The 18,440-nt window shown below is 40.4% G+C and overlaps 1 protein-coding gene across 1 annotated transcript; it reads left to right on the top strand.

Annotated features, from left to right (window-relative positions):
* The first annotated feature begins 4,523 nt into the window (after positions 1-4,523).
* CBLN4 (cerebellin 4 precursor) lies at positions 4,524-13,130 on the top strand. Its single transcript, XM_005284193.4, has 3 exons — positions 4,524-5,610; positions 8,364-8,480; positions 11,868-13,130. The coding sequence occupies exons 1-3, from the start codon at positions 5,320-5,322 to the stop codon at positions 12,063-12,065; spliced, it is 606 nt and encodes a 201-aa protein (XP_005284250.1). The 5' UTR covers positions 4,524-5,319; the 3' UTR covers positions 12,066-13,130.
* Positions 13,131-18,440: the final 5,310 nt, after the last annotated feature.

Genomic DNA, 18,440 nt, shown 5'->3' with positions numbered 1-18,440 from the left:
TAGAGTTTTCTGGATGACCTCTCCACTGTTTTGCCTGGGGCCGGGGAAACGTTAGAGGTACCGTTTTCCCTTCAATTATTGAGCTTTGCTGCCATGTGGGAATTTTTTTTGGTCCTCTATTCTGCTGCTTTCTCCTCTTTCCCCTTTTTCCACCCTGCAGGTGGGATATTATTAAAAACAAGATTTTAGTTCTGTTCCAGAGCTCTTGAATTTGTCTTATTCAATAATGTTACTTGGGTCATCAATATCTCATTTTTCCTTTTATTAGCAGAGTACTTTATTGAAACCTTATTAGTGTGTTTCTATTTTTAACTGGAAATAAAACTCCTCGCTGTGATTTTATCAGATTTGATAAGATAAATAATCCTGAGGTTCTTCTGTACTGGGCTGAAAACTCTGAAGGAAAACCCAGGTATTGAAGGAAGTGGTGGTTGATACTTTTTACTCTGAGTCAATATACTATCAATGACATGAAATACCACTCATAATAATGAGCTGTTACAGGGCCTGATCCAATGGCCATTGAAGTCAATAGCACATTATAGCCAGAGATCTCTAAGTGCTTCATATAGCCAGGTAAGTTCTATCAGAACCATTTTACAGATGAGGAAACGGAGGGGACATGTCTAAGGTCACACACACACAAGTTGTCAGAGCCAGGAATAGAACCCAGGGCTTTAACAGCCTAGCCACTAGACCACACCACCTCCAGTGTCTGTAACAGCCCTGATGATGCCAGAGGTGCCATCTTTCAAGTGAAATATGAAACTGAAGTTAGATGTCTCACTATTTGTTCACAGAATGACAGCAACTGATAAGGGCTTTAAAGTCAATTATTAGTATTTTTCTTATTTGGAATTTACTGTGCAAATTGAGAGACAGTTTTAGTCATATTTTGTTACATTTTTGGATGATTCTTCCAGAATAGATTGTGAGCTGAAGCACTTTGTTTATGAAAAGTTTGATTTTTAAACAAGTTAGGCATATAGCTGTGCATGCAAAAAGTATATCCAATTATGTTCCTAATTTGCATTCATATTTACTACAATTAAGTAGTGAAATTAGATAACTGCACACACAAATGGCCATAATTAGTTATCTGCATGATCAGCTACTGATTTGCATGTGCAATCAAGATACCTGCATGCACAAAACATGTGCACAATTAAAAAAAAAATTAGACCAGTACAGCCTACTTTTCAGCATGGGTGGAATTTCGGGGGGCATGGGAGGGCATAGCCCCCCTGCAACTATATATATATACTGTTAGTGTGGGAGGCATAATTTAAAGGTTCAGCTGCCCCCTGTACAGCTTGAGTCAGTTTCCCCCCCCCCCACAGCAGGCCCCCTCCCACCCTCAAGGCATGTGGTGCTGCCATGTCTGACTGGGAAGTGGTCAGCGATGAGGAGTCCCATGCCAGGAGCCAGCCAGCAGCCCCCCCACAGGCGGAGTGGTGTCAGGTGCCAGAAGGTGAAGCAGAGCCGCCGGGTGGAGGGTGAGGAGAAGAGGCCGGCCCCAAGAGGTGGCAGTTCCCAGCGCAGCTGGAGGAGGTTGGAGGGTTCATGGCCATTCCTGCTCCAAGCCGCCACACCTTGTGATCTGTGGCTATTGGGCCCCCTGGACCGGGACTCGGCGGTGCTGCTCTGTTTCTGCCTGGACAATGCTGTGATCAGGTAATGGCTGGGCCTGGCCTCTGCCTGGCACTGGCAGCCAGGGCCCCCGGGCCCTTCCCTCATTCCTGGGCAAGGGGTGCCTGTGAGGCACCCCAGGTTGCTGGGTGGGTGACTGGGGCAGAGCTGCCAGGTGATGAGCTCAAGGCACTCAACGGGCTGCTGAGGTGGAGGGTGTCAGTGGGGGCTGGCTGTGGCAGTGGCTTGTAGCATAGCTTGTCCGGTCTCCATGGTCCCTTGACTGGCTTGGCTCTGCCAGCTGCTGTGCAGGGAGGGGGGTCTGGTGGCACCATGTGACCGAGCGTGGGGCAAGCTCTAAATCAGCAAGGAAAACCATACACAGTAGTGAGGCAGCCTCACTCCCCGAGCCCCTGGAGGCTGCATGGTTTCCAGCCAGGCCTTTTGAAGCCCTGCCCCCCAGCTGGGGGCGCCTGTGCATTAACCACACCATGGTCCTGCTTAAATCCCCCCCGGGTCCATGTGCGAGACCTGAACAAACACCGGGGCAGGTGCCTGGCCCCACAGACCAGTGGCGACCCTATGGCAGGCCCAGCTCTGCAAGCCTTGGGTAGGCATGGAATTCGCACCCCTCCCCCCCGGATGCACTCCCCATTGGCCTGGCTGGAGCTGTCCCCCCCCAATATAGAAGGTAAATTATGTCTATGCTTTTCAGACCAACCTTAACCCAGCTTCCCTTTTTGTGCCTGCATGTCTCTATCTGATTAGGTATTTAGACATCCAAGGTGAGATATGCTAAATCTGAAAATTGTGGTTGCAAAATTGAGCCTCCAAATATTTGTGCCTGCAAGTTGCAGGTTCAGAAAAGGAAAAGGAAACCAACTTTTTAAAAGTTGGATCATATTTTATCTTCCTCACTCTCTTATTTCTCATGATGGCTTTACTTATGTTGACTAGTACAATAAACAAGGTTTCATTTCTGTCCTCCCTTTTTCCTATTTCTGATCTCTCCACTTGAGCTGGTCAAAATTTTCTCAATTTGATTTTTTCCAATGGAAATTATTGTTGACATTTTTTATTTTGAATAGAAAAATGAAGACATTTTCATATTTTTTCAATATTTGGAAATTTTTGATAGAATTTTCAAATTTTTCAAAATTTTGAAATTTCAGAATGTAAAAATAGTATTCTTTTTGAAAAAAACCACAACTTTTTCACTTCATTTTTGACTAGTTCTGTATGCACCTGAACTACAACATTGTTTTTGGCATGAAGTAGATAACCTTTTCGCAGGACTGGTGAAATGATATGGAATAAAATTGTAAATTTTTTTTGCATGTGCATAATTTCACAGATTTTTTTTTTACTGTTTTCACACAGCATTAGTATTTGGCAAAAGAATCCACTACACAGATGTTGCCATGTGGTAAGAACCTTTTAGCTGCAGACTTTCTACATAAAGAGCAATATTTTGGTATGAGTCTTCTTCATCTCTTTTTGTTCTTGTCTTTACTGCTTCTGGCTCTTCTCAATTTGAATGTCCTATTCATCTCTGTCAGTGTCCGGTTAAGGAGAAGGTATCCACATGCAGTCTGAAAACAACACTAAGACTTCTTTAAATCTGAGTCCTGCTTTCTGTAGTTTATGAAGAATGACATTTATTCCTGAATGGTTATTAAAGTTCAGGAGTCTAAAATCTAAGCATTTTATATGCTCATGGCTTTTCAAAGACTTTGCAAACAATCGTGGACTTAATGTCCCATTGACTTCAATACACCAGCATGTTTTCCTAAAACACTGCTCCACCGTGTTTGCCCTGAAAACACGGTTCAGCGGATGGCGAGTTTTTCAGACTTAGGAAGGTTTCTCAGCAAATCCTTTTTAAGACTCCTGAAAGGCTTCTTGTTTCTTGAACCCTTTTATTTTGTCTTTTTGTCACAAGACGGTAGCCAGCTTCTGCTTGCAAACTGAGCTGAGCCAAAAAACCTGTCAGTTTCCCAACCATCCTGCTCAACACAATGGCATCAAATCTTCCACATGTGAATCAAAATCCAATCCAGGAGCCCCCTGCATTTAGGAGCCAGGAAAGATGGAGCCAGACAAAATATTATTATTGAACAAGAAAGGAATGAATGCTATTGTTATTTAATAATTTGATCAAAGACTGGTGTGCTACCATAATGGTAAGTTCATAGAAATATGCTGTACCTATATTCTCAAAATAGGCCACTGTTTGCTGTTGTTAGGGAAGAAAATCTATTGTATAGTGTTCAGCTTTTAGAAGGACTGCACCTTTTTTTTAACCAATGGCCAGAATACGTAGAGGGTCGTGCAACTAGAATATCAATGGACCATTGCCATTGGCTGGAGGAAACTGCAAGGAAATACGTGCTCCAGAAAACAAAACCCAGCCAGGTTTAAAACAACCTTAAAACAGGGAATCCGAGGCAATGCCACTTGCCTACTCCTCTAACATCCTATGTTCATCCTTTCAGGATACACTAAAAAGAAACACCCTTCAACTCATATGCAGTCTCTTACAAAAACGTTACCAAAAGGAGCCACTTGGTAGCGCCATCAAATAAAATCCAGGGACGTTCATCTTCAGCGATGGGAAGTCCAAAAGAATAGGTTCATTTTCTAGCCAATCATTGGTCAGCGTTTGTTTTTGAGTAGGGCTGCATTCCTTCACATGCTGCGATGAAAAGGTGTGTGTGTGTGTACATCTATCTGCCTGGTGTAGCCGGCAGAAGTGTGCACTGCAGGATGTTCCAGTCACAATCAAGTCATGCCATTGTGCTATAAATTCCTGACCCATTGCACATTCACAGCAGCATTAGACCATTGTCCTGGCAGATCCCCCCTTCTCTGGAAGTTGTATTCCAGGAAGCTTTTTTTTTTTTTTTTTTTTTTTTTTTGAGGTCAATATTTTCCCTTTCTCCCTTTGAAAGCAATAAATCAACAACAACAAAACGTTGCACGTATTCAAGGGGTGTAAAATGTTTATTGTTTTTTTCCTAGGCTCTTGAAAGAACTTATGTCTGGGACGACAAGTGTGTGTGTGTGTGTAGTGTGTGTGTGTGTGTAGTCTCAGGCTTTCTCTGTTCCGATAGGGGATAGCTGGGCAGGTTTATTATGACATAACTCTTCTGGGAATTGTGGCCAAGAGAGAGAGAACTCCGCTTTGCAAGCGCTCCGGCAGTGATATCAGACACCGAATCTTGGCCAGCTGTGGGGGCAAGCGCCCACCTCTGGAATCAACAGCCCAGTTCCGCCCCCAGCCTCCAGCAGGACAAGAGGGGGCGAGCAGGATCGGACAGAGGGAATCATGGCCACGGCAAATGTTTTTATTTCTTCCTGATCTCTCGCGCTTCTCTCGCTCATCAATAATTCACCTTAGGGCTTTTTTTTTCTTTTTTTTAATGTGGAGGGGGGGAAGCCAATCCGGGGGGCGCTGGGAAGCGTGGATGTTTGTTTGCTTTTGTGGGGTATTTTCAGGAGATCGTTAAAGGACAAAGGTTGTTTTTTTTTTTAAAGGCAGCTGGGAAGACTTTGACTTTCCCCCCCGAATTGCTGGAAGCGTGCGTGAGAAGCTGCGGCTGGTTGTTTTCCCTGCTGCTGCTGCTGGGTTTGTGGAGAGGTGGAAGGAGAGGCTGGGGCGCTACACGCTGCCTGCCGACGGTGCTGAACATGGGCGCTTCAACCAGGGCGCTGTCCATGGTCCCTACCGTGATTCTCGCCCTGGCTCTCCCCAGCCTCCCGGTCTGGGCGCAGAACGACACGGAGCCCATCGTCCTGGAAGGGAAATGCCTGGTGGTTTGTGATTCCAACCCGGCCACCGATGCCAAGGGCTCGTCCTCCTCCCCCTTGGGGATCTCGGTGCGGGCTGCGAACTCGAAGGTCGCCTTCTCGGCCGTGAGGAGCACCAACCACGAGCCCTCGGAAATGAGCAACAAAACCCGGATCATCTACTTCGATCAGGTAAAGAACATGCTCCCCGCACTGTGTTTTTGGGGCGTGCGTGATTTGAATCGATCCAACACAAGCAGGCGAGGGGAGGAGAGGCGTTAGGGAACCCGTGTTTGCCCAAGTGTTAAGGAGACATTTCCACTTCCCCGGCCAGGGGACTTGCCATCCAGCCGGGGAGCCGGGACTAGCTCCGGCTTCGATAACGGAGCTCATCAACAGGTGTGAGCAAAGCTGCGAGCTTGTTAAAATCCAGGGTCCCCGCTTAAAGTGAGCGGCTGGAAAGTTCAGAGGCAGGCTTGGCCATTGCTGGGTATTTTAGAGCCGCACTTTCTGGGTCTCCAGCACTCACTGGAGTCTGGTATTTTATTCAGCTCACCCGATCGAGATCGTCTTCATTGAAATGCCAGCACGGCACAGACCAGGCAGGAGAATTCTCGCTTCGCTCTGAAGTCCAGAACAGCAGCCAAGTCTAATTCGCATTGAGTCTTCAAGTACTTTAAAAAAGTTGCACGCATCTAAAGGCTCGACTAAGGGCAATTTAGACAAGCAGCAGGTTTTCTGGTAGTTGAGGGGGGAACAGAGACTTTATTTACATTTTAAAAAAGCCTTCAGCTCCCATTGTTTATGTGGACACTCTTCAAATGTTATGATCCTGTGGTATTTCAGTTAAGTTTATGAAACAGCGTTTCATTTAGTACTGTAAAGCCAGAAGGGAGTATTCAAGGAGACTGTGAGCTACCTTGAGGTTTGCAGCCTACCTACAGCTTCAATAACACCCCTACCAGAGTAGCTTTTTGGTCTCCTTATATCAGAATACACATGTGCAGTATAGAAGGTGGAAAGGAAAAGCAGTGTCACTAATTTATCATTTGTACGGATTACATTTAGTTAATCCTGAAAACACAGGGCACGCATATAGTTTTCCAAAATACCCATCACATCTTAATTGTATCAGTACAATATTTAAAATCATTTGTCTGAATTTTAAAATATTTTAAAACCCTAATGTAACCGCCTCCGGCCCCAGTCAAACACATAACCTCAGTGGATGAATAGTCTTTGCAGACAAAATAAAATCATCTTTGCAAAAAATTCCTCTTAAATTAAAAACCCCAAAACCCCAAAACACTGTGGGGTTTTTGATTTAAAAGAGATCATGCTCTTCTTCTAGGACCTTTATGTCAGTTATAAATGAGAAGGGAGGTCTCTTTCACAGAAATAAATAAGTGTCTTAGGATAAATGGTAAATATAGCTGAGATAGACATAGTCATTATGTGAAGTCAACTCCACTTTGAAATTTACATTAAGTCTTGTGAGCTGCCTTACCCACTCTGTAACCAGAAAGACTAATTTCAGCCCTTGGATATTATATAAAATAGCTAATGAAGCCTAGCTAGCTACTTGGAATGATTAACTGCTTGTTAATTGATCCTACTAAATTACTCTTTTTAAGGTTCAGAGACTCTTATACTCAGCCTAGAGAAGGGCAGTCACTAGGCTTTTCTGCACTAAAATAAAGACAAAATGTGCTTAGAATTCTTGAGTTTATTCATCACATTGTCAATAATCTTTTCGGGATGCAAGAAGACCTATGGGGATGTGTAGGAGACTTGGAAATGTGCAAAGCAACCAAGAGTTAGCCCTTTTTATGTGAAAGGAAAGACAGGGAGAGGTTTAAAAGGTGTTTTCTCAGATGCAGCTGATGCACCCAAAGTTTCAACATTGTTTCATTAATTCCTGGGAATTAGTTCACAAAATTTCAAATGATTTTTTCCCTCTAAAATCCATAACTTGTAATACTACTATTTTCATCTCAGTCGTACCTATGAATACACACACACACCTGCACTCCTGTTTCATCTACCAGCCTGGTGCTAGAGCAGATCCAAAATAATGGAGACTGAGAGTTATTTTCCTTACTATATCATATCAAGATACCTCACATAGGGTAATTTAGAATGCTAGAATTAAGCAAACTTCCTGGTTATTCCCACTGACTTTTGGGAAGTGTGTTTCTTTAAGAGAACTTGAAAATATGAATTAAAATAAAGGATAAATAATTCAGAAGAAAGAAGACACTTCATTATAGAAGATATTTAACATGTGAAGGTTGTAGTTGTTTAATGTCTTCTCCTTGGTTACTTGCCTTTAGTCATTTAAGAAAGTCTAAGTTGTTAGAAAAGTGTTTACAGTTAGAGATAGAGCAGAAAAGAGAAATAGCAAATATTTGTAAATCCAGGGTTGTTTAAAATAGGTAGGTCAGGTATTTTGGCAACTCACTCCACCTTCAACCCAGTGTCATGAATGATGTCATTCATATATGTACTGCCTCATAGCTTGACACTTTCAGGGATGATGGCATTGCCTTGACCAGTACTGATTGGCCAACGCTAATACGTTACTTCTGCAATTATTGGTGTTTTGAGTAGGTATTGTGGGACTAATGGGAAGATATGCTATCCCCCTAATTATCTAATACCTACTATACCCACAGATAGGTCTAATATTTGGAGATATCTACAGGCAGCCAAGTTGGACAGGTATTTCTATGCTAGTTGATTTTTACTAAAGTTATACTGATAAATATGACTTACAAATGAAACCAAACCATAATTTTATATTCCATATTTTAATGTCAGTGAATATAAGAATAAAAACCAAATTCTGTATGTCATGCAGTTAGATGGAGAAAAATGTAATTGGATGTCTTGCTCTTTTATATTGAATAATTGTATTAATTCCCATTATGTATTTTTATTTGTAGATCCTAGTAAATGTGGGCAATTTTTTCACATTGGAGTCTGTCTTTGTAGCACCAAGAAAAGGAATTTACAGTTTCAGTTTTCATGTAATTAAAGTCTATCAGAGTCAAACAATCCAGGTATGTTGATTTAACGTGAGAAGTGTATATGTAAATTGTTTACATTCTAGAATGAGAATAAAATGGTGACTAAACAAAATATCATTACACATGGTTCACATAAAAAGAGCATTTTTTGGTTCATTTAGAAGCCCAATGACTTTATTGTATTATGTTCCTTAATTGTACAGTATAGTGTATACATTTGAAATGAATAGATACAACAAATGTAGGGCCAGATCTTCAGCTGATGTAAATCTTCATAGCTTCATTGCTCTGTTCATTCACACCAGATGAAGATCTGGGCTAGACTGTTTAAAATAATAAATATAAAGGTCACCCATGACTAAAATACACTTTTTAATTTAACTCAATTGAGTGAATCCCTCATAACAATCTTATATAGCTAGTTAGAAACTAGGTGAAAGCCATTGTAATGATGTCTAGGTTTCTGGGGACACATTCTGTCTAAATAAATCATCTTCATTATTGGTAATTTTTTCTAACATGAACCTCTAGAAACCACATGATGACATCAGGTAGCTGTTTAAAAAATGGCCTTACTGTGGGCCAGGACTATTTAACTTGATTTTACTGGGCCATTACTATAATATTATAAATCTTCAGTGATGATGGTGGTGGGGGTGGCTGTCTTAGAGGGGTTTGCTATTATTTTACTGTGTTTATGTTGGAAAAACACAGAAAACTATACTTTACTTTGCAGTTCAATAGCAATGTTGAGCTCATAGTCTGACATACACACCTGCCCCAAGAACCAACTTGTAGGATCCTGAAACTCCTCCCATTAAGCCAAGAGCTTAACTCCCAAAGGGTGAAATTCACCCCATGGTCAGACTGTGGGGCTACCGTGCAGTCCCTCATCACAGAGCTGGTATGCTGGAATAGTGGCTGAAGCTTCCATTGAGACCACTGGATCCATGGAAAACATGATCTGTGGTTTCTCTTTGATCTGCCTCTTTTCTAACTCTGGTCTTCCCTGAACATGGCCTTTTGTACTGGCCTATGTGACAGTGGGGAGACTTTTCTGCCACAGGTATATGATGCACAGGCACCTGTGGGTGGTTGCTCTGCATGTAGGATGCCTGTACACCCCCTGTGCAGGATTCAATGGATCAGATTGGTGCAAGAATCCTCTGCATCATAGGTGAATTTCATCCTAAAGATATGAAGTGAAATGTTGGCCTCCACTGAAGTCAATGGCAAAACTCCCATTGACATCAGTGGGGTCAGGATTTCATCCATAATCTATTTAAAGGATATATATTTAGCTCATACTTTTGTTCTTTCTACCCTATTAAATGTGTATTTGATGGAAGATTAAATGTGTTCTAGAAACACTGTGCCATTAATCTTCTATGTGTTTAACACACCTGTTGGCAAAGGAGGAGATAAGATGTGAATTTTGTTATGGGACAATGCAATTACAGCATGGTTTCCCATGGAATTTCAGCTCATACTTTCATGTTTTTTTCATGTATATGGGCTAAAATGCTCAGAACTGTGGGTTTCAGGCCTGTAACTGAATGTGAAACACAACAAAATTATGTATTTAGGAGTAATTTCTGAAGCCAAGATTTTCAAAAGTGCCCAAAGATTTTGAGTGCCTCAATTTTTGGATGCCTAACCTGAGACTCCTTGAAACTCTCCCACTCTCTGAAAATTAGATCCCTTTGAAATGTCTCAAACAACACATCCCAAAGCAAAGGCACCCCAAATCACTAGTCACGTTTGAAAATATCTGTTTTATCACTTTAAAATAATGTCATGATGTTTACATGGATAGGGCCTGATTCTTCTCTCACTTCCACGGGTTTAGATCAGGAATTGCTCCATTAAATCCGGTGGACATATACCAATGTAAGTATGAGTAGTACAGGTCCAAAGTTTGCATCTTTTGCATAGCTGCCTTTTTAGCTCTATTTAATTAAATACAATAGACTCTCTCAATCAGGTTGTACTGGTAAATGGCCTTTCATTCTTAAGCCAGTAATAATGCTGGCATCTAAGTCAACTGTTGAGCTTCAGTAAGCCCTTCATGTTAAAAGTCCAAATAATTGGAAAGAGATATTCTCTCCAATAGGATAGGGACCAAGCCTGCTATTTCTCCAGTACTGTGCCAAGGACACCTGTGAGATGCCCAGCATGGGAGCTGGTGCACAGGGAGCAAGATAGTAGCGGGGAACAGGCAGTGATCAAACCCTTCATGCACTTTTTGCATGTATCACAGCTCAGGAGGGACTGGAAGCTATTGCAGTGGCGCTAACAGACTAAACCAGCTTGAGTCTCAGACCCACACAGACTTGAGCACCACTAAATCACTTCCCACATAACTGGAATTACCACGTCCCTGAAACATCTGTTAGTGTCATTAGAGTGAAATTGGTTCCCTGGAGACGTCTGACTAAGTGGATTTCCAAGATAAGGAAATCCCAATTAAGGGCCAGATTCTGCTGCCTTACTCTACAAGTGCTCCTATTAAAAGTAATGGGAGTACTCACCAGTTGGGAATACTTAATATGAACAACCATTTCACCGTCTATCCCTCTGTGACTGCATTACAGTTAAGGCTTCTAAGAAATGTTTGGTAACTCATTTTTGGCAAAAAATAAATTTCACCAATTTATTTAAAAGTTAGAAAATATTTGTGTTTTCTCCTCCATTTTCTGACCAGCTCTGTGAGTCTCTTTGCATCCAAGTGGGTTCAGAAGCCCAGGCATTTGTGCATGACAAAGGTTTGAATAGAATTATTACTGAAATACAGTGGAGTGGCATATAAAGATGATGATTTGTTCTAGATTTTAAAACCAAATTGCAGTAAAAAACCGAAGCGCAATATATTGTGATTACAGTGGGAGTGAGGTGCCTAACCTGCTTAGGGGCTTTTGAAAAATCCCACTAGGCCCCTATCTGCATCTTTGTGTACCTAAATATTTTGAAAATCTGCCTCCTCTACTGATATGTACATGCAGTTAGATATCTAAATGACCTATGCAAAGAGAGCTAAGGTGATGCAAGTGTCTTACAGCTTCATCTTGCCAGATCATTATCCTTGGATGGGGAGCTCCTATATACCTTTAAAATATTAAAGCTTGTATATAATCATGAATGGAAAGTCCATATTACTTAGAGGAACTAGCATATTATCTGAGCCAAAGCCCATTGACAGCATCCCATTGACACCAATGAGCTTGCAATAGGCACATAAACAATAATACACTTGACAACAGAGCAAACAGTCATATTAACCTTAATTACTCATTTGAAAGGAAATAATGTATACATGCTGTACAATGGGATTTGAACCAGGCCCCACCACTCTTTAGATACTTGATATTTTCAGATGTTTCTCTGTTAACTACAACTTTTCAGTGGGTTTTTTTCTTGTAGGTTAATCTAATGCTAAATGGAAAACCAGTAATTTCTGCCTTTGCTGGGGACAAAGATGTCACTCGTGAAGCTGCAACTAATGGAGTCCTGCTCTATCTAGACAAGGAGGATAAGGTTTACCTGAAACTAGAGAAAGGTAATCTAGTTGGTGGATGGCAGTACTCTACATTTTCTGGGTTTCTGGTCTTCCCTCTGTAAAAGTCAACTTCCCTGTGACCTCCATCCAGGTGTGGACCAGTCATTGCCTCTGTTATTTGAAGATCATTTTATCATCATTGGGATTGATGTTTCTTTATTGGTTTCTCATGGGTGAATATGGATTCTATTTATGGATTTTGGCCCTATCTGAACTACTACGAAGTTTCACAGAATTTTGTGTGTTTAAATACAGTATATTTGGATTAAGACTTAAAGCAGACCATAAATATCTATGCTTAATGTTACAGTCTAAAGCTGCCTGCAAGATTTATTCAGATTTCATTTACTGGACTTATTGGATTCATGGGAGAAGTGGATTTTCATTTCTTTTTAAAAGACTGGCAACTGGGTCTATAATTTAGGAGATTTTGATTTCAGACTTCAATCAAGAGTTAGCGTGTTGCTGCCAAAGAACTGTATATTGATATATTTCGTTATACATATTTTTGTTCTTTTGGACACTATTGACATAATTTATTCAATTTTTTTGAGAAAGATTATTATTGATAAGTGATTGACTTTATTTCTCCTCTACATGTAGTGGGTTGGATGGTTCACCAATATATTTACTCCCGGTCAATGATCATAACGAAGACTCCCCTACTGAAAGCTAAGAAGTTGTTTGTTAATTGGACATGTAGTGCAGATTATAATACTAAAAAAGTGCTTATCAGGGTTAAAAGTGATCAGTCCAGCATATCTCTGCAAAACAGCTTTGCCCTGCAGGAAAGCTCACATTTGTTCTTCAACTTTAATTAACATGATTGATAATATCCACTTTATTAAAAACCGAAGGGATGCCTTCCTTAGACATAACCACTTTATTAGCTGGCGATGAGACCCCTTGTTTTTAATTATGTCTATTTTTCAAGTCTTCTGTTGTGTCAAAGGCATCATCTATTTTTGCCTTAACTCCACAAATGTGTATATAATTATAAATCATCTGTTTAGCAAATATTCAATCCAAATAGCCGGTACCTAACTTTTTTGTCTTTTTGTACGTATGAATTCATAGATTTATTTATTATGTTGCATTACATAATAAAAGTTAATATATTAGCTGGATTTATTTGACCATTGGGTTTTCAAACTATGACGCTCACATGCTGTCTTTGATTAGTTTTAATTATTATATGCAAAGTTAAGCTTTTTGGAGTCACAGAAACTGTTCCATGAGGGGGGTAAACTTTGCCTGGCAGAATCCTAAAGGTAGTCTGCATTAGCTAGAAATAACCTATGCATTTTACTAATAAAACACTTAGGGTGAAATCCTGGCCCCATTGAAGTCAATGGCAAAAGTCCCACTGACTTCACCCTTAGAGTCTAATCTAAAACCCATTGAAGTCAATGGATCCTGTTGACTTCAGTGGGCTTTGAATTGAGGCTTTGATAGTGGGATTTTACCATTGTGAATTAAAAGCCAATGCAGTCACACAGAAAATCTAATGAATAAGAGAGTGTATGGTCTTTTTAGTGGAAGTGCTTATACACAGACTGTCAGTAAAGCTCCCAGTCCTGCATTCCTTGTGCACCTAAAATATCCCACTGACCTCAATGGGAATATTGAGTTTGCATGGAATGCAGCATCTGACCCAAAATGAGAGAGAATGCAGAAACTCTATGAAAATGAGAGTATTCATGAGTGTCCAGGCATTGAGGTCATGATCTAAAGCCCATTGAAGTTGAGGGAAAGAGCTCCATTGACTTAAATGGGGCTCTTCCTTAGAGTAATCTTTTGCCACCTTGTACAGAATGTCACATTTTACCTACTATCATTGACTGGCATTTCAGAAATTCCACTCATTTTGGGGCCTAATCCAAAGCCCATTAACATCCCTGATAAAACTTCCATTGTCTTTAGTGGGACAAGATTGTGCATAAATGTAAAATACTTTCGGAAGTGATGCGAACATATACACAATTCAAGAGTGTGTGTGTGTGTGGAGTACCACTTTTTAGGGATGGTAAAGTGTTTCCAAATAGAACATTTTAGTACTGCAAAGTGGTAGGTAACAGGAAGATATGGCCTGGAGGTATCTAATTTACATTTGGTAAAAATATGAACATATTTGTCATTACAATTAATCAAAATATATCACCACATAAAATGAGCATATATATTCATTAAAAAGTGGGACTGCAGTGCCTAATTTGTATGGACTATGGGAAAGGTAATTTGTCTCGTTGCCACAGGAGTTTCCAGAAAGGTACATAAACATTTGAATAAAATCTGCAAAATCTGAAAGTTCACCTTACTCATCATTATATAAATAATATAAAGGAAAACACTGCATTCAGATTTATGGAAGGAATAAGGATAAAACTGGCAGTATGCATTTAAATGTGCTGTAAAGTGAGTCTGGTGTTTAGGCCCAATCCAATAGCTTATTTGAGAAGGACCCTGTATAAATATAACTGCTTTAACTTATGAACAGATGATTTCTTAAGGCTGCCTTTAGCATTCAGCAATGATACCAAAATACCTTAATATACAAATAATTCCTCTTGGCAAAGCATTTCCAACTGCTTCAGTCATTAACAGTCATTTAAAATTTAATTAGGAAGTCCAAGCAGTTATTAAAATATGGAGGTATATATTGATGAGATGTTCCTGTACTCTCTTCTCCGAGCTCCAAATAGTGCACACAAAAAATCTACTTTGACTGCTATATTCTTATTTAGAACCTGTCCAGTGTAGACCCATGTATCATTATATGATCTATAATCTGAGGAACTCAAAGGTGGCTTCTGAACTGATGGAACAAGGGTGTATATGGGACCATTGAACATATTTCACAATTTAACAATAGCAATGAAAACTTTGGAAGCATAGCCAAAGTGGCAATAAAAAATGGCCAATTGTGAAAAAACTCTTAGGGCATAGCACCCTGTTACATCTTTATCAACTGGAAATAACTAAGGTCCTGGGTCTAAAAACTGGTATAGGGTGAAGTTATCAAGTTTTCTTAGTATTGTCCCAGTCTTGATGGCCTTACTCAGCTCTTTCACAAAGCTCTCAGTGATATCAATGGTAGGTTTCAGAGTAGCAGCCGTGTTAGTCTGTATCTGCAAAAAGAACTGGAGTACTTGTGGCACCTTAGAGACTAACACATTTATTTGAGCATAAGCTTTCGTGGGCTACAGCCCACTTCATCGGACGCATAGAATGGAACATATAGTGAGGAGATATATATACATACAGAGAACATGAAAAGGTGGGAGTTGCCCATCAATAGGAGCTTTGACTGAAAAAGGCATTCAGAATAGTGGTCTAGTCTATGAAAAGTAGAGTTTAGCATCTATTGTTTTCTTTTTTCATTCACATGAATCTTAATGTTTATATTGTGGAGAAAAAACAGATAAAGAGACAGACTGTCTCTGGTCATCTGGTATCTAAGGTTAGTATTTTTTTTAAAGCTTTGAAATATTGCATTTTAATAAAGGCAAAAATTGGTTCTGGGAGAAAATATGAATCTGTCCTATTGTGTATGCTGTACTGAGCTGTCTACTAAAGATTAGGGGTGAGATTCTGGCCCCCATTGAAATCAATGGCAAAACTCTCATTGGTTTCACTGAGACTGGGGTATGTCTACACTGCAAGTAGGCACTCGTGGTTGGCCCATGTCAGGTGACTTTGGCTCAGGTTAAGGGGCTGTTTAATTGCAGTGTAGACATTTGGGCTTGGGCTGTAGCCCGAGCTCTGGGACCTTCCCACCTTGCAGGGTCCTTGAGCCTGGGCTCCAGCCCAAGCCCAAATGTCTACACTGCAATTAAACAGCCCCTTAGCCTGAGCCCTGAAAATCAGAGTCAGCTAGCATGGGTCAGCGGTGGGTTTGTAACTGCAGTGTAGACATACCCTGGAATTTCACCCAGATATGCAACCAAGCTGCAATGTGTTGTAGGAATTTAGGCTTGGTATTCCCTATCTTCCCTCTCTAAACAAATATGCATTTTATAGTCAGATTGCTTATATAGAAAGGCTCAGCATGTTAGGGTCCAGGAGAGCTTTCTGGCCCATCTGTAGTAAACACTGAGAAATATGTGATTAATGTAGCTATCCCTCGGTTCCAAGCAGAGGCCACTCAACACAATCTGCTGCCCTAGGCAACACTTCGGTTTGGCGCCCCCCCAAGCCACTCAAATTTGGCCCTTCCATCCCCTCCATCATGACAAAGGGGTGGGTGAGCTAAATTTGAGCAAATGGCATTGTGACATGGTGCATGGGGTCTTAGTGCCGTTCAGGTTTGGTCCAACCGCCCCTCCATTATGATGGAGGAGTGGCTGGGCTAATGCCGACATGATTTATGAGTTTAAGGATAAAAATTTCAAAGCACCTGTTATTTAAATCACTTTTGAAAATGGGATGTAAGCTCCTAAATCACTTAGGTGGATTTTTGAAAATGTTACCTATTGTCTTTTTCACAGAGAAAAATTGTTGAACTAACTTTAAGGTATAAAAAAGAAAAATGCAAACTTGATGAAAGTGTAATTCTTTGTATTCACTTCTGTATTGCTCAATGTTTTATATTCATATTGTACCCTAGCATTGTCAAAGTATTTTCCAAGTGCCAATTAACTCATCCTCCCAGGAACCCCTAGAAGGTGGACAGGTAAGTATAGATATCCTCATTTTATAGCTGGGAAATGGAGGCAGCAAAGTTTAAACAACTTGCTGAGTTAATGCATTTTGAATGAAAGGACAATGTCAGAATGAATGGTACATAGTGGTATTTCATCTTTATATCATCTATACTTCCGTGTCTAGAAAGCTAAATCAGCTGAAACAGATTAGTTATAATAATACCTCCTTCTTATAGTGTGGTTTTCATCCGTAGATCTCAAAGCACTTTACAAAGGAGGCCAGTATCATTATCCCCATTTTAGAGGTGGGAAAATAGAGTTGAAGTGACTTGCCATGATCATCCAACAGACCAGCGATTGAGGCAGGAATAGAACCCAAGTCTCATAACTCCTAGTTAAGTGCTCTAGGTTATGCTGCCTCTTCAAAGACCCTATGAGTACCCAGAGAAATTAAAAATTAGCAATCAACTCTTTTCTTTCAACAATGATACATATATGGTGCAGACAGTGCTCTTTGCACACAGGATTAAGGATAGAGAAGATAAATGCAAGAAGCAGTACGTCATAATAACAACAAATAGCTGGCCCATTAACATGAAATATAGTCTGCAGCAAGAAAATGAGATATGATCTACCCTCTTTATAGTGGTTTCTGTAGGCAAAATCATCAAGAGTATTTAGATGCCTAACTTACGCTGATATTAGTGGGAGTTAGGTATCTAAATATCTGTGAGGATCCAAGTTGCTAATACTTTACCTTAGCAGTTCTCTCCATAGTTACTCTGCATATAGCAACACGTCTTTATAATATTCAAACTCTTTGTCTTCTAAAGACAATATTAAACAGAAGGTGCCGTATGCATAAATGAAGATCCCCAATCACAGAATTTATGGTTTGTCCCAGGCTACAACAGCATGTATTTTGCACTATTCTTGTCCAGACTGAATGAGTTCCTTTGAGAAAACATATTGACTTAGACACTGGGCTGAGAAGTTATTTATCGGTTGCTGGTTAGTATGGGTGGGGAAAATATCCTTCCTACTCTAAAGCACTAAGGGAAAAGCATACAAAGAGTGGTGATAAAATCAGCCACTGTTATATAAGTGATGATGAGAATAATGGAAATCTGGCTTGAATAGTCTGTTTAGTGAAAGCTGTGATCTAAGGCGTTTGATGGAAGCAATCACTATTTTAATCTTCACAGTCTGGGGGAGGGAAAAACTGGCTGCTTTTTTTTTTTTTTTTAGATTCTTTCTTTTCTTTTGCTTTGCGGTTCAGCTTAGCTGTAAAAATATGTGATCATAAACAGAGCTAAATCTTCAGAAAATGCTCAGTTCTGAAGTGGGGGTGCAGTGTGAATCTTTTTACTTGTGTTTGATGAGGGAAATAAAAGGAGGGGGGCAAAAAGAAAAACAAGTATAAAAGCTTTATACCATGCAACTCGAGTTGACCCGCTACATTCTTGACCTATTGTCAAATTCAATAGATTGACTAGATATATAGTACTACGTATGCTTAATATTTTTCTACAGTGAATGATATGATGGTCCCTACATGGCCACCATATTGTAATCAGATAACCCCAGTGGTGCTGGAAGAAAGCAGCTTTAAGAGTGTAAAGCACATTGCGGGAGCTCTGAAAATAAAAGAGCATTAACCCTTTACCAGTGTGTGTGCCTGGATTTACTCCCACAAGACACTGCAAACCCCAAATTAACATATATCCCTTTGGGGCGTCCTGCTGTGGAGGAGAGTTGGAACGTTTGAGCATTGGGCTTGGGAGGACATTGCAG

Source organism: Chrysemys picta, chromosome 13 (genome assembly GCF_011386835.1).
Source record: "Chrysemys picta bellii isolate R12L10 chromosome 13, ASM1138683v2, whole genome shotgun sequence".
Lineage (NCBI taxonomy): Eukaryota > Metazoa > Chordata > Testudines > Emydidae > Chrysemys > Chrysemys picta.
Note: the sequence above shows the minus strand (reverse complement) of the source record. Positions and strands in the feature narration are given on the sequence as shown.

Coding starts and splice junctions, on each gene's coding strand:
- CBLN4 (XM_005284193.4), top strand. CDS start 5,320: ATGGGCGCTTCAACCAGGGCGCTGTCCATGGTCCCTACCGTGATTCTC. Junction 5,611..8,363: donor GGATCATCTACTTCGATCAG/GTAAAGAACATG, acceptor TTTTATTTGTAG/ATCCTAGTAAATGTGGGCAA. Junction 8,481..11,867: donor ATCAGAGTCAAACAATCCAG/GTATGTTGATTT, acceptor TTTTTCTTGTAG/GTTAATCTAATGCTAAATGG.